The sequence below is a fragment of the Anoplophora glabripennis genome, unplaced genomic scaffold, assembly GCF_000390285.2.
Source record: "Anoplophora glabripennis isolate ALB-LARVAE unplaced genomic scaffold, Agla_2.0 scaffold1003, whole genome shotgun sequence".
Taxonomy (NCBI): domain Eukaryota; kingdom Metazoa; phylum Arthropoda; class Insecta; order Coleoptera; family Cerambycidae; genus Anoplophora; species Anoplophora glabripennis.
In genome coordinates, this window is record NW_019417114.1 from 71570 (window position 1) to 86448 (window position 14879).

General features: G+C 34.4%; 1 protein-coding gene across 1 annotated transcript; it reads left to right on the forward strand.

Moving 5' to 3' along the window:
• Positions 1-904: 904 nt before the first annotated feature.
• LOC111692155 lies at positions 905-1836 on the forward strand. Its single transcript, XM_023455930.1, has 2 exons — positions 905-1603; positions 1663-1836. The coding sequence occupies exons 1-2, from the start codon at positions 905-907 to the stop codon at positions 1834-1836; spliced, it is 873 nt and encodes a 290-aa protein (XP_023311698.1).
• The last annotated feature ends 13043 nt before the right edge of the window (positions 1837-14879 follow it).

Sequence of the window (14879 nt, forward strand, 5' to 3'; positions counted from 1 at the left end):
AAGCCCGTGTATATTTTAAAAAAATACTAGCTAAAATCTATTCCCTTAGATGTTCACATTAGGTAAATTAATAGACGTATTGATTACTAATTTGAAGTATCTTTCTGTTTACATTGTTAGGATATTTACAATATTTTACGTGGTTAATTGTGTTCAAATATACAGGATGTCGTAGCTATAAATAGGTGTTTGTTAGCAGCATTAATACTATTTTTTTCAATCGTTAGTGGAATAAAATAATTATAATTTAAATAAAGAAAGAACATTAAACAATTAACTGTACTGATATTAGAATTTACGTGTATTAAAATGAAGTTGCAATGTGAAATTGAATTCCAAAACTAACAAACGGGAGCTTATAGAATACCAAATCATGAACTTGCATACATTTATGCTTATGTATTGATTTAATACTCTAAAAAAAATCAAGTAGGAAGCGCTAAAGCCGTCAATGATACAAACAAGTTAACGACATAAAGCGTTTACTATGGATATAACTGGGACTGATTCGTTTCCTTACCAAATAATTCCAAATAAATTGGAATGAAATAAACTGACGTGACTGTTGACAGGTGTCATTTGTTCATCACTCTAACCAACCACAAATACGACAATTCTCCCCTTAAAAATATATAGGTAGTCGAACAAGATCCCCTTGTACGAAGTCTAAGTACATAATGCAACCAAACTTCCCACACAACACCAGTATCACTACAGCCCCGTTAGTTGCAAGACAGAGAATGAAAAGTGATATATTCGACATAAGAATCGTGTTCGGGATTGGAAAGTTTCTCGGTGTAAGGCCGTATGGATGCACCGTTCAAAAGTTCTTTCGAAAGTTTACATTTCATTCCTCATCCTCCTGGTTACGTTCGGCACTTTCCTGTCGGTCAAGAAAAGATACATGGCGCTGTCGGAGTTAGACATGAGCATCGACCAAGCGTGCCTCGAGAGCTCCGAGTGCTTCACGGAGATGCTCTTTATGCTTTCGTGTTTCCTGGGAGTCATCCGCAGAAACGAAGCCTGGGGAGAACTCTTCCACAACTTTGTCAGAGCCGAAGAACAGTTACACGGGATAGATTTCAATAACCACGGTCATCTATGCGTGTTCGGTGTAAGGTTAATAGTTATAAATTTGGCATTCTTCGCGGTACACGCGTATGAAATAATCATATGGGAAGAAGTCCACGAATTCAGCATAGAATACGGTTATATCCTATACAGGATATCTATGTACTACCAGTTCTTCACTGTATATGTAGCTGTTTGCTTAGCTGGGTTGTTGAAAAAGAGATACGCGTTTCTGAACAAGCTCGTCGAGCGCACTTTGAAGGAAAGGAGCAAGGTTATCGTCATTTCCACCAAGGACAGTAGACGTGTCTTGAAGAAGCTCACCAAGATAAAAAGAATTTACACTATCCTATACAACGCTGTGCAAAATATAAACGCTATATTTGGTTGGACGGTGTTCTTCTACTTCTCCACGTTCGTGATGAACATCCTGGTGAATATTAATTACGTCTTGAGGTACACGCAGACGGAAAACATCGATTTAAATCTGAAGATACTGGCAACTTATGTAATTTACTCTGTGGTTTACACTGTAAGTAAAGCTCAACGATGATTCAAGGGTTAATTAAACTCATGGCGCTTTGTTTTCAGATTTCGACCATTTCGATAGTGATGTCATGGGATGAAGTAGATCGTAGTGGCAAGACCATTGTGAAGACTTGCTTTCTCCATCAAAAAATTTTTGAAACACCTTCTTACAAGGATGAAGTGACCTTCTTTGCCAAGATAATGAAGGAGCTGGCACCCACCTTATCCGCTGCTTGATTTTTTTCGATAAATCAATTGGTTCTATCCAGCTGTTACTACTTACCTTATAATAATTATACAGTTGAACATCTCGCTGTAATCTAGCGAAGTAAAATAAACATTGTCGCAGTAGGCTCTGAAATGGTCCAGAGTCCGTCGCGCGCTTGAAATAAACCCATATTTTGCGCTCGGCCCATAACACTTTAACAAATAAAAAACCAATCGAAACACAAAATAGTGTTCTAGGGCTGTTGCGTAAAATTTTGTTCCAAATTAATTTTTTATTATTTACATTTAAGGAGTAAACTCTGCAAGAAATCGCCGTATTTATAATTTATTTACTTAAAAATAAAGGCTTAAATCAAAAATTGCTTACACGAGGGAAATGGATCTATTTTTTAGCTTTGCAATGATACCAAAATTACATGGATTTGATAAAAATTAATCAAAATTCTATGCTAAATCCCGAACGCCTACAACTTCCAAAAAAGGAATATATTTTAAATTCTTCAATTACATGTACTTAAATGGGATGGGATAAGAGATTGGTAATTGCGGGCAGGATCGCAGTTCAAAGAACTATCTAGTTTGTCAGTCATAATCTATACGTTCCCAATTGAGACAGCATAATTGAATCAAATTTACGTTAGTTATGGCACGCCGCGCCACTGTGTTCGCAGAAATAATGAATTGTTGCGGATGGCGAATATGTAACAAGCAAAACAAGCAACCGACACACACTTCGGTCATAGCTTTCATTTAATTCACAACTATATTGTATCATTTTGTAATAAATGTTTGAATAGAATTTTTAAAATTTATTTAACGGTCTAAACCAGAAACCATAACTGGCGCAGTCGATCGGTAGGATATAGTGTCCAAAAGTTTTTAAAAATCAAAATTTTTGTTCTTTTCAACGATTGAGGCACTAATCGACCTAAAGATACCAGTCCATTGGGGACACTATTCAGTGACGGCGAATTGAAACCGACACATCAAAATTTCATCCTAGGATCAGCAAAGGAACCAAAGCGAGCAAACCGGAAGGAAATACAAGGCAGGCTAAGGTTTCTATCAACTAGAAAAGTCACTTGTATCGTTGTACTTCCCTCGCCAATGCCCGAAAAATGAAAACAATTTTAATTTCGGTTTTGTAAGTAATACTGATTTTGCCATTCCTATAAACCTTCCAAAATTCCTTTGTTCTAAATATTTCATATTAAATAACAAGTCCCATTATAACGCTTATTTGCAACATTAGTCTTCTATCTCTTACTTCTCAGAATTTTAGAGTATCGCTGAACTGAGTAGGCGTGAAATAAAATTCCACCGTAACTGTAGGAGCTGACTAACTTAGATAATAAGAAAAGTAAGCCAACGAATAAAAAGTACCTTTCCCCGCTGATAAATAAAACGCATTGTCTTCAACACTGTACTGTGTCTGTAGATTAAACACGTTTTATGCATCACACATTAAAACATAAAATTTAAACGTACGTACGTAATATCAAATTTCATATTATTTTATACTGATAAATACTTTGCTATTTACTTTCTATAGAACCGTATGTCATTAATTGACGAATTAACGGATCAACTTTCAAATTTTCCAACAGAACGACAAATTCATCTACAATCCAGAAATAATTTATCAAATATGGCCCTACCACAAATCTGTGTTAGAGATTATCTGGATTTAATTCCTATGTTTGATGGGAATCCCACTAAATTGTCTACCTTTATAAATGCTTGCGAAGCAGTACTACCCTTAATGGCACCAGGTAACGAACCTTCAAGAATAGCCTTTACGATGCTTCACATACGAACAAAGCTCGTAGGATAATTGGACACTGGACAATAATAAAGATCATAGATCTTGGACCGTTAATTAAAGAATATGGTAATCTCAAAAATAATATTGATTACATCAACAATATAATTTCCCATGATAAAGCTCCCGACGAAATGAGGAATGAATTTAACAATTATAACATACTTTGTGAATTTCTGTTAAAACAGTTAAAAGAAAAATGTAACCAGTTATCTCCAGAAACCAAGATAAGGAAAAGAAGAGGCCTAATTAATGGATTGGGCACTGCAGTAAAATTCATAACCGGCAACTTAGACAACGATGATTTACAACGAATTAGAATTTCTGGAAAACAATAATAAGGATCAGACAGACATTTTAAAGATTCAAACAAGTTTAGCTAAAGAAGCAATAATTCAATTTAATAACACTATAAGAAATTTAACTTTAAACCAACAAATTCTGAAAACTAAAATTCTGCAATTAGAAAGAGCAATCTATGTCGAACAAATAAAAAGGTATCACCCTCTACATGCTAATATCGTCTATACACAAATTATTATGATGGCCCAGAATATTTTACAAATTTTAGAAACCACCGAAGAATCCCTTACCTTTGCAAAATTGCAAGTACTACACCCATCGATTATACAACCAGAAGATTTACTCCAAAATATTAAGAAGATAGAAAAATCGACGTCATTACCATTTCCAGCACAAATAAATCAAATAATTAATTTTGAAAACCTTATCAAAATTAAGGCATACCAAATCAGCCACAAATTCACTTTCTTATTAGAAATTCCAATTATCAACGACATCGATTATAATTTATATCATATTTATTCCTGCCCTATACTCAAAATGACCAAAATATTCCAAACAATTATACCTAAAAACGAATTCCTTATTAGTATTACAGTCTATTAAGTAATACTTGTACACTAGTAGAGAACATTTACTTTTGCAATCAGTTAGACTTAACTAATTTAAATGACAGCCCTCTATGTGAGACTCAGTTACTTTTAGCTCAAAAACCATATAGTGAATGTGAAAGTCATTTTCTTAAAATTTCAAAAGAAAAAATACAGTTTCTTGAAAACAATATTATTCTACTTGTTACTCCCTCTGAGATATTGATGAAATATAATTGTAAAAATAATTCTCAAAAGGAATTATTATCAGGTGGCACATATTTATTAAAGAATTTTGAAAAATGCGTGTTACAAATTAATAATAAAGTAATCCAATTTCTAATACACGGAGTATTAGAAATGAAAGAGGAATTGTATATACCTCATTTAAGTTATAATTTCAGTATTAACACAAATTACTCTATTGAATAAATTGATTTATCTCCAGTCAATTTAGATGGATTAAATCAAATTAAATACAAACTAGAAAAACAGCAAAATTTATTAGAGTGTAATAATAATAATAAGATTGATCACCTTTATATTCCAAGTTTGTGGACCATTATACTATATGTTNAAATTAAATACAAACTAGAAAAACAGCAAAATTTATTAGAGTGTAATAATAATAATAAAATTGACCACATTTATATTCCAAGTTTGTGGACCATTATACTATATGTTACTCTTGTCTGTTTTAGTATTTACATTGTTTACAAACTTAAGTCTCGACTTCAAGAAAGAAAAAGATCCAACCCATCAACGGAGGATCCGATCGAACTTCAGCAACAGGGGAGTTATGGTACGCCACTGTGTTCGCAGAAATGATGAATTGTTGCGGATGGCGAATATGTGGCAAGCAACCGACACACACTTCGGTCTTAGCTTTCATTTAATTCACAACTATATTGTATCATTTTGTAATAAATGTTTGAATAGAATTTTTACCGACATGGAAACAGATTACAAAATTTCTAACAACAATTTTATCTTAATTATGATAATTTGATAATTTTAAGGAAAAAATAGAAATTTCTGCTCGTTAAAAATAGAAAGACAGTATGAAATAAAATATCATACGATACACGGCCGTTAGGTGTTATTACAGTACTCGTTTTTATTCCGGACTCGGCTCCTACGTCGCCTCATCCGTAAAACAACTCGTAATGTAATAAGTCACCTACCGGACTTGTAACGTAAAAAAATACTATTAATGGTCTAAACCAGAAAGCATAACTCGTTTGTCTTCACGTCCAAAGAAACGAAATAATATTGCTAAATATGATGCGTAAATTTTGTATTGTTATATTTACAGTAAAAGACCACACATTAATTACATTAAACAGCGGTCTCTGTCAAAACTGAAAATTGCTGTGGATACGAGTTATTTTTGACCTCTGAAAGGTTCCGACCATAAAAACCCCGGCAGATGGTTTGTTTGTCTGTGCTTGGTCACATTTACTAATTTTTTAGTAGCATTTCAGACACCTGTGTAGATGGAGTAAAAACCCGTTGTAGATAGTGGTGTTACCTATTTGCAAGGAAGGATGGAGGTAGCGTGACATTATGTTTGTGAGGTCTATCATCCACAGATACGGGCACGGAGGAGAACCGGTCGATGGAACAGATGAGCGTGTAATCTATTTGATCCCTTTTGAACAATAATGGAGGATAATTCAGATTTTGCAGGTGAGAAAACCACATAAAACTTATATGATTTCGTTCCGTTCTGTTCACCGTCATTCATTCAATCCACAGTCCATTATTCCAGCGAGAAATTCGGAACTAGTACAAATTGTTAGATATGTCTACTCTGCCCATCTTCTTTAAAACTGCGTGACTGTCAATGGATTGTCATGTATTGTGGTGCAGGAACAAACATAAGGTGTCCAGCAACCACCAATACGCAATTCAGTTGGTATCTGGATTCGACCGTGTGGGAGTGTTTTTTGTGTACCACTATCTCCTTTTCTTCAGGTGTTTTCCAGCGAGTGCGCGAAAGTTGGATTCGAAGGTATCGTGCCTGCATCGAAAATGGTTGTGGACATTTTGAGCATATGTTGTAGTTTATTTTATAATTGTGCGTTTAAAAATTACTGAATTTTGCTTTTGGACGACGTGAATCTTTGGATACTTTAATTACATATTTTTCAAATACATAATTTGATTAAAAGTTAAGTTCCTATTTTAAAAGATTCAAGATTACTAAAATTTGAGTTAAAATTTAATCACAACACTATCTTCGTACTACAAAAACGATACACTTTATTTTATTTATTCAAAAACTGGAAAACAATTGTCTTGAAATTTACTAAAATAGTTTACATTTTTTCCGTAGCACCAGTCTGCCGCGTACACACGTGGTGTGCAACAGCTGTGTAGAATCCTACTCAGCTTATGCAGGTTAAGCGCTATTGCCACGTTGTGATGAAACTGCCCAATACTCGCTACATTTTGAAAACTTAATCTTACGCCCCTGTAATATACAACTTTTTTGTTCATTTATGATTAACTCTATCTCATGCTGAAGTAATGGCAGTCAAACTTCTTACACCTGTATATGCATTTAATCTCTTTTCGGGGAAGTTTTTAGCCAATTTGGTTGACGAGATTTATGGGTAGTTGCACCATGGTTATCTGACGGAAGTTTAAGACTAAACGTAGATTAAAATAGAAATTTTTGTTGCACTGATTCTTAAACTTGAGTCAATTATTTTTAATCTCAGATTAACTTAAACCACCAGCTTTGGAGGTTTTAGTGGAAGTATAGTTAACCAAATAATTAAAACAGAATAAATGTCCATACCATAAAAAACTTAACAAAAGGTCCAGTTCATAGGATTTGATATTTTGAGTGCTAGATTCTGAAGTGTGTGGATTAAAATAGATTTTATTGATTTAAATGTAGAATATGAAGACATATTTGACGATGATTTAGAAATAATAGAAAGAGACATGGGTCGAATAAATAATCATGGAGCATTACTAAACATACAAGCAGATGCACAAAGAGTTCAGAATGACATTGTAAACAATTATTTGGGTAATATTTAAGGATCAAATAATAGCTGCTTCCCTTTTGCAAGCAACTGAATTACATGTAATGTGTTATGTGAGTATACTCACATCAGTTGTTTCTGTTGTAATTTATCTTGTAAAAGAAACAGTCACGAGTTAAATTTAAATAAATATCATTCAAAAACTTAATCTGTACACTATTTTGAACTTATACTTAAATACATGTAATATATTATGGTACTGTTTAGTAATATCATAATAGAGGTAAATAGGTTTTATGACAGATAATTATAAAAATGAATTTACTAAGATATGCATTTTTTATTACCCTCTTATAAAAATCCTTAATTTTCAGATAAATTAGCAGTGATTTGAAAAGGAATAACATATTGAAACATAAGAAAACTTTATTATAACGGGTGATTCATTTAGAGGTACTTTTTTCAACAACAACAACAAAAAATAACAAAATCCTATTTTATGGTGCAATCTTTATTATTATACAAAAAAAACTATTTCTGACATTTATTTTTTAAATATTATTTCTTTCAAATGTTGTCCTTGACTGCGGTTGAGATTGTCCATTCTGAAGTTCCAATTTTCGATGACACGTTCGAGCATTTCGAGTGGAATTTGACGAATGACCCGAGTAATGTTGGCTTCCAATTCCTCAATCGTATTCGGCTTATCCATATAGACTTTGGACTTCACGTAGCCCCAAAGGAAAAAGTCTAGAGGTGTGATGTCACATGATCTAGGAGGCCAATTCACTGGTCCAAATCGTGAAATTAACTGTTCATCGAATTGTTCTCGCAATAAAGCCATGGTTGCACGGGCTGTATGGCAAGTGGCGCCGTCTTGTTGGAACCAAATGTCATCGAGATTACGGGCTTCAATTTCAGGCAGCAAATAGTCCGTTAGCATGGCGCGATAACGGGCGCCATTCACAGTTACGTTCCTGCCGGCCTCATTTTTAAAAAAATATGGACCGATGATTCCACCAGCCCATAAACCACACCAAACCGTTGTTTTGTCTGGATGTAATGGCAGCTCTTGAAGTTCTTCGGGTTGTTCTTCATCCCAAATACGGCAATTTTGTTTATTAACATAGCCATTAAGCCAGAAATGGGCCTCATCGCTGAACAAAATTTTGGTCGAAAACATTGGATCTTCTTCAAGCTGTTCAAGAGCCCAAAGACTGAAACGGTGACGATTTGGAAGGTCAGCCGGCTTCAATTCTTGAATGAGTTGAATTTTGTATGCTTTCAAACCAAGATCCTTACGTAAAATACGCCAAGTTGTTGCATACGACAAGCCAAGCTGTTGAGATCGGCGCCGAATTGATTCATTATGGTCATCACGTACACTCTCGGCTACCGCCGCAATATTTTCTGCACTTCGTGCTGTATGCGGTCTATTTGGTCGCGTATTATCCAATAATGAAAATTGGGTTTCAAACTTCTCGACGGTGTAGCGAATTGTGCGTTCGGTGGGCCGATTATGTAGACCATATGTTGCTCTAAGAGCACGAAATACACTCCTGGCAGAACGCTGATTCTCGTAGTACAGCTGAATTATTTGTAGACGTTGTGCCGGGCTAAGTCTTTCCATGATGAAATGTCAGACAGTACTGAACCAAAATACCACGACAGTTCACTCGACTCATGCGTGATCTGTCTTAAACTCGCTACTGAAAAAAGTACCTCTAAATGAATCACCCGTTATTATGAGTATTACATAAAGAACTAAATACACTAAACTATGTTTTTCCACTTTTTTCTTTTTCAATTTGAGTTTTAAGTAATTCTACTCGTAATTCATGTTCTTGCATTTCTAACTTTATTAAATTTTGATAATGCTGCTTCTGGCATTGAGCAATTTCTAATCTTTCATCTAATAGTTTATTACATTTTTGTAACAGCTCTGAAGTTGTTAAAGATTTAACGATAGTCCTAGGTCTTCTTCTAGATAATGTAGCCTTACATGATCGATGAGTATTCTGGAAAAGGTAAATACATACTTATTTTAGAATTTATTTCAAATATTCAGATATTCAGTTACAAAAAAGTATGTCAATAATAGCTACATTTATGCTTACCGAAGTAGAAGGTAACTCGCTTGGTCTAAGTGGATCACTCGCATGTGATTTCAAATCTTCAATTTTGTAACGTTTTCAATTTTTTTGTAATCCTGACTGTTGATCAGGTTCATTGAACTGTAAAATAATGTGTGCTTATTATCTAACTTAAAGACAAAAAAGTATATTTGCTTATGTAATAAGGAAATCTACATTTTTCTCTTTCAGAACCGTCTCGGACTGTTTTTCCTTATTTTCAGTCATTTGCACTTTTGTTACATTTTCTTTATCAGTTTCGTTGATAATTTCAATGTTATCATCACAGACTCCTTGTTTAGTTGATGTGGATGATAAAATAGATTGCGGGTGATCAGAGTCTAATTCTATAGCATCTCCATCAAAATGATTCTCCAAACCATTTATAACCTTATCGCGTACTATTGATAATAACAAATCATCACCAGGTTCCTTATTCTGTTTAATATTTGGCAACCCACCACCAGTTTTATAAAGTTCTTTTCTTTCGAATGCAATTGACTTTCTTAACAGTTTCTTCCTATTATCATAACACCTTTTCAGACATTCCACATATCTGGGACAAGATGGTCCAGAACTATTATTTTGTTTAGTAATATTTTTCCATGCTTCAGTCTTCTCTCTGGAAGTTACCGCAACTGTTTTTTTTTTATTTTCGACGATATGTTTAAACTTAAACAACATTTATCAATAAAACTTTGTCGTTATTCGTAAAATTTGCGGACCTTTTTTTCTTATTAGCAGATTCAGCATAATCCGTCTCGAAAAGCAGACAACATCCCTAATTAGCAACAAGAAATATTTTTTGATAGATGTGATTACAGAGGCCAAAAATAACTTGTATTCACAGCAATTTTCGATTTTGATCGAGACCACCTTTTAAAGTACCTACCTAATTAGTGCGGAGTCCTTTTATATTTCAAAGTTTTTACAATCAGTTATTAACGTCGTTCAAATATATTTTTGGCTCATAGAATTATTATTGATGATGATCCAACATATTCAAAATAATCTACTAAGGAAAATACGGTACAAAAGGTAAACTTTAAATTTATCTAGAACGCCCCCACTAACGATGCGATAATTATTGTACCAATCAGAAGTTTATGTAATTTTCTTACAACTTAACCACTAATGTTACAATTTTACATACAATTCATTTCTAGTTAGTACAGGTTTCGATTTATGACAAATAAAATTTAAAATATTCTGGAAAAACAAAACGTGCATAATTTTAGCTGGGACAGTGACTGCAGTGTTACATAAAAGCAAAAATGAAATTATGTCCGCGGAATGTCAGTCATTCAATATTACGTTAACTACAACACTAACGATGCAATAGTTGTATCAATGCGAATATGGATGAATTATTGTAACGTTAGTGGCCCGATTAAATCAATATAAATATTCTAAATACGTCAACCGTAAAATCATTGTAGTGGGAGAGCTGTAACGCCCGTGCATCCCAGAGCCAGTAATATACATATACTGGCTCTGGTGCATCCAGTGTTGCCAGATGGAAATTTCTGTCAACAGTAGAAATGTAGCCAAAAAAACAGGAGATTTCTTTTTTCAACAGGAGATTTTAATAAATATATTTTTTAATAGAGGAACACATGCACAAAATATAGCAAAATATTATATTTATATAATATATAATTGTAGGAGTTCGTTTAATAGTTTGCAATTACATCGGTACGTCACGTGATTTGACAACTGTCAGTTGTCAAAATAAAAAATCCCAGAATCCCGCTGAAGTAAACGAACGAAACGAAACGCCTTGTTAGGCCCAGTTCATATAAACGCGAATTGCGGATTTAAAATTTAAATATGTACATGAACTGCAAGATCAGTAAAAGATCTTGCATGAACTCGGCTACAGAAAATATAACAGGACTGAAAATATTAACAAGTGACGAACACAGTGCCGTTAGAGAACAGTGTCGTACTAAAATATTCTTATTCTGAGGAAAATTAGTATAATCAACAGAAGATTTCATAGAGAAACCAGAAGAATAGACATTGAGACTNAATTAACAATATCTTTTAAGATAGTCTTGTGCTATTTGTTGACAATCTTGTCAGTTCTTAATGCAATATTTTATTTATTTCATACTTCTAATATTATTCGTAATACAGAGTCTTTCGCATAAGAACCGACACAGAGCAGAGGCATATAAAGAAACCCAACATATTTACTTTATTTTATGGGGAATTTAATTTTAAAACTTTTCTTACTCTCGTTAGTTTTCAGAAAACTTTGTCGTTTTCAACAAAAACACGAATAACTAATAATACCTACATATTGTAGCTGTGTTATTTAAAATCATTGAAAATTCAAAAGTTGGCTATGAATTTAAACGTCAAACTTGGTTCAGGAAAAAAAGCAATTTAATTTTGGTTTTTGTTTGCTGAGTGTTTTGAAAATAGCCGGGAAGTTTTCATTTGGCGAACAAGTTGACATGCTATAACTTGTTTGTTTGTTTTTCTATTAAATAAATTATTCTTACTCCAACTCTTTTTTCATGAAATTAACTTAGTTTTAAGATAGTAAAATAAATAACAATCAGCTTCTGAATCTTAACATGAAAATTATTTAATATTTGCTTGCAGAAATTTAGCTGTAATATTATTAGTAGATTTAAATTTTAAATAGTACATATTTTTTTCCAATTAGAAATGCATTTGTAATGTTTAAAACAACTCACCTATTTTGTCTTTTTGAACATTTTCTTCATTTGATGATTTGGACCGTGCTCTTGAAACACATCTGCATATGTTATTTTTTTGCGATGTGATGTCTTTAAGAGCATAGTTACTGCGCGAATCAAGTCGATTAGAAACAGTAGGGGGTAAAAACTCAACATTTTGGTATAACCTCGCTCTACTCATATTACAACCGCATCCTCCTCCTCTTGAAGGATTTTCTTTATTTTGATCGCTAGTCACTCGTAACATTTTATATTTTAAACACTAATGTAATATACATATCTACTTTCATTAAACCAGGCACTCTGAAACGAGAAACTACAGTCTTGGATTTTTTCCTGTTTTTATGTACAACTTTTTGCGCTAAAAGATAAAATTAACATAAACACTCAACAGCCGGCCATAGACACATACGTTTTAAAATACGCGAATCAACATTATAGATGGAGAGATTGGTGTCAAAATTTCCCGAGATCGGATTAATGGCCATTTTGATCGGAGATTTTTGCTTTAACGGCTTCCAAATAACATCAGAAATGATAATTTTTCTATGCAAATAAAAAAAACGTGGGCTTAATTGTTATTGCAAAAAAGTATTAAAAAATAGCAAAAAAATTCATTTTTTTCTTGAATTTCTCGTCGACAACTTACCAGCTATTCATTTTAGACAAAAACGGAAGAGGAAAAAAGTTTTATAATTAAATTTTGATCAAGATAGAGTTAGTTGCAATTCGAAAAAATAATTATTGTTATTGCAAAAATCGGAAAAATCATTTAAAACTTACCAAAAAATTTAGTTTATTTGTCAATTTTTTTCAAACACTTGAATAATATCTAGGATCTTTATACTTTTCCCAATTAAACTTCTTACTGCATAGAATCATCACACCAAATTTCATCCAATTCGGTTCTATAGTTTTTACATAATTATTGAATATTTTTTTTCAAATTAAAAAATTTTCAAAATCAAATTTCTAAAAATCTAAAGCCTTTGAATACTTGAAAATTTCACCCCAAAAAATTTTTGAAAAATTCAAGTAGGACGGTTAGGTGTGCTGTGGTGATTGTTTAAATATTTTCGCAATGTTCACGCTTATAAATAATTGCAATACTTAATTTAATGTTTTTTTTTCATTTTTTTTGGCCAGTAGTAGTAGTAGTAGTAGAAAAGGGGCGGCCTCAGCCTGGCAATCAGGCCACAAGTGGGCCCCTTTTGCCTACCCTGCCGTCCCATTACCTATCCACTCTCTGCCTCTGACCCTCCTCGAACCTACCTGACGCCCTAATGAACGCCAGGATTTTGATCCATGGAAGATCTCTCACCTCAACCCCTTGCAGCTCTTCAGCATCGCCAAGACTTTTATATCTTATTCTCCGCCCAAAGGCTGCACAATGTACCAGAAGGTGGACAGGGGTGTCCTCCCCTTCTCCACATTTCGGACACAGAAGGTCCTCCTCAATTCCTATTAAGCTTAAATGCCTCCTAAGTCTGCAGTGACCTGTCAGAACCTCTACCATTTGGTTTAGCGCTCTTCTACTAAGGCTCAGCAGCCGTCTTGGATTTAGTAGGTTCATGTCTAAAACTATGGGCCTGCCTACATGCGCTATTTCTCCTCCAATTCTGACCTAAAGTTTGATAGGCCCATTTATTGAGGGCCCCATTGATGCTGCCTCGTGTAATTCCTAAGATTGGTTCAGGTTCCTGGCCAGGTCCCCGGGACCCGAAACGAGCTAGTTGATCGCCCAGGAATACCCATATGGCCTGGGACCCAAACCAACTCTGTCTCTCTTCATCTGACCAATGATTCTAAAGCGTCTCCATATTTCTGGAGCTATCCGCTCTGAGCGCGACTTGACTGTCGGAGCAGATAAAAATCTTCTCCTCTGCACAATTCCTTACCTCCTCCTTGCTTGCTACCATCAAAATAGCAAAAACCTCGCCCTGGAAGATTGTAGCACCCAGTGAAAAGCTTTCCTGGGTACCGCTGCCTTCCAGATAAATTCCTGCTCCTGAAAACTCATCTTCTACCCGAGATCCATCAGTATAGCATACAAGGGATCCCGGGGGGAACATATCACCACCCTGCTTCCACTGCTCTCTCGAGGGGAAAGTGGTGACATACTTCCTTCCTAACCTAAGCCGATCATCTGCCTCCGCAACCCTCATGGCGGATATTATCCTTATCCTAAGGTATGCCGCCATCGCCTCCCTTACAATCCATGTAGGAAGGGCCGGCAGCCCCAGAAGGACCTCTAACGCGGCCGTTGGGGTCGTCCTCATTACCCCTGTAATAACTGGCCATCCAAGGCCAGACATTGAATGTCTCCAAAATGCTATCCAGTTCTAGGTTCAATGCTCTTACTTTTCGAATAATTTTTCTTCGTAATAAAAGAGGAATCGATGCCACGAAGCATACCATTTAAATCTTTCTTAGTTAGTTTTTATAAAAATCGTTACATTATACATCACACTTACATAGTTGAATTCTACATAGTC

Bases quoted from the DNA above. Each gene is read 5' to 3' on its own strand.
- LOC111692155 (XM_023455930.1), top strand. From the start codon at position 905: ATGGCGCTGTCGGAGTTAGACATGAGCATCGACCAAGCGTGCCTCGAG. The intron at 1,604-1,662 runs GTAAGTAAAGCT...CTTTGTTTTCAG, and splicing joins TTTACTCTGTGGTTTACACT to ATTTCGACCATTTCGATAGT.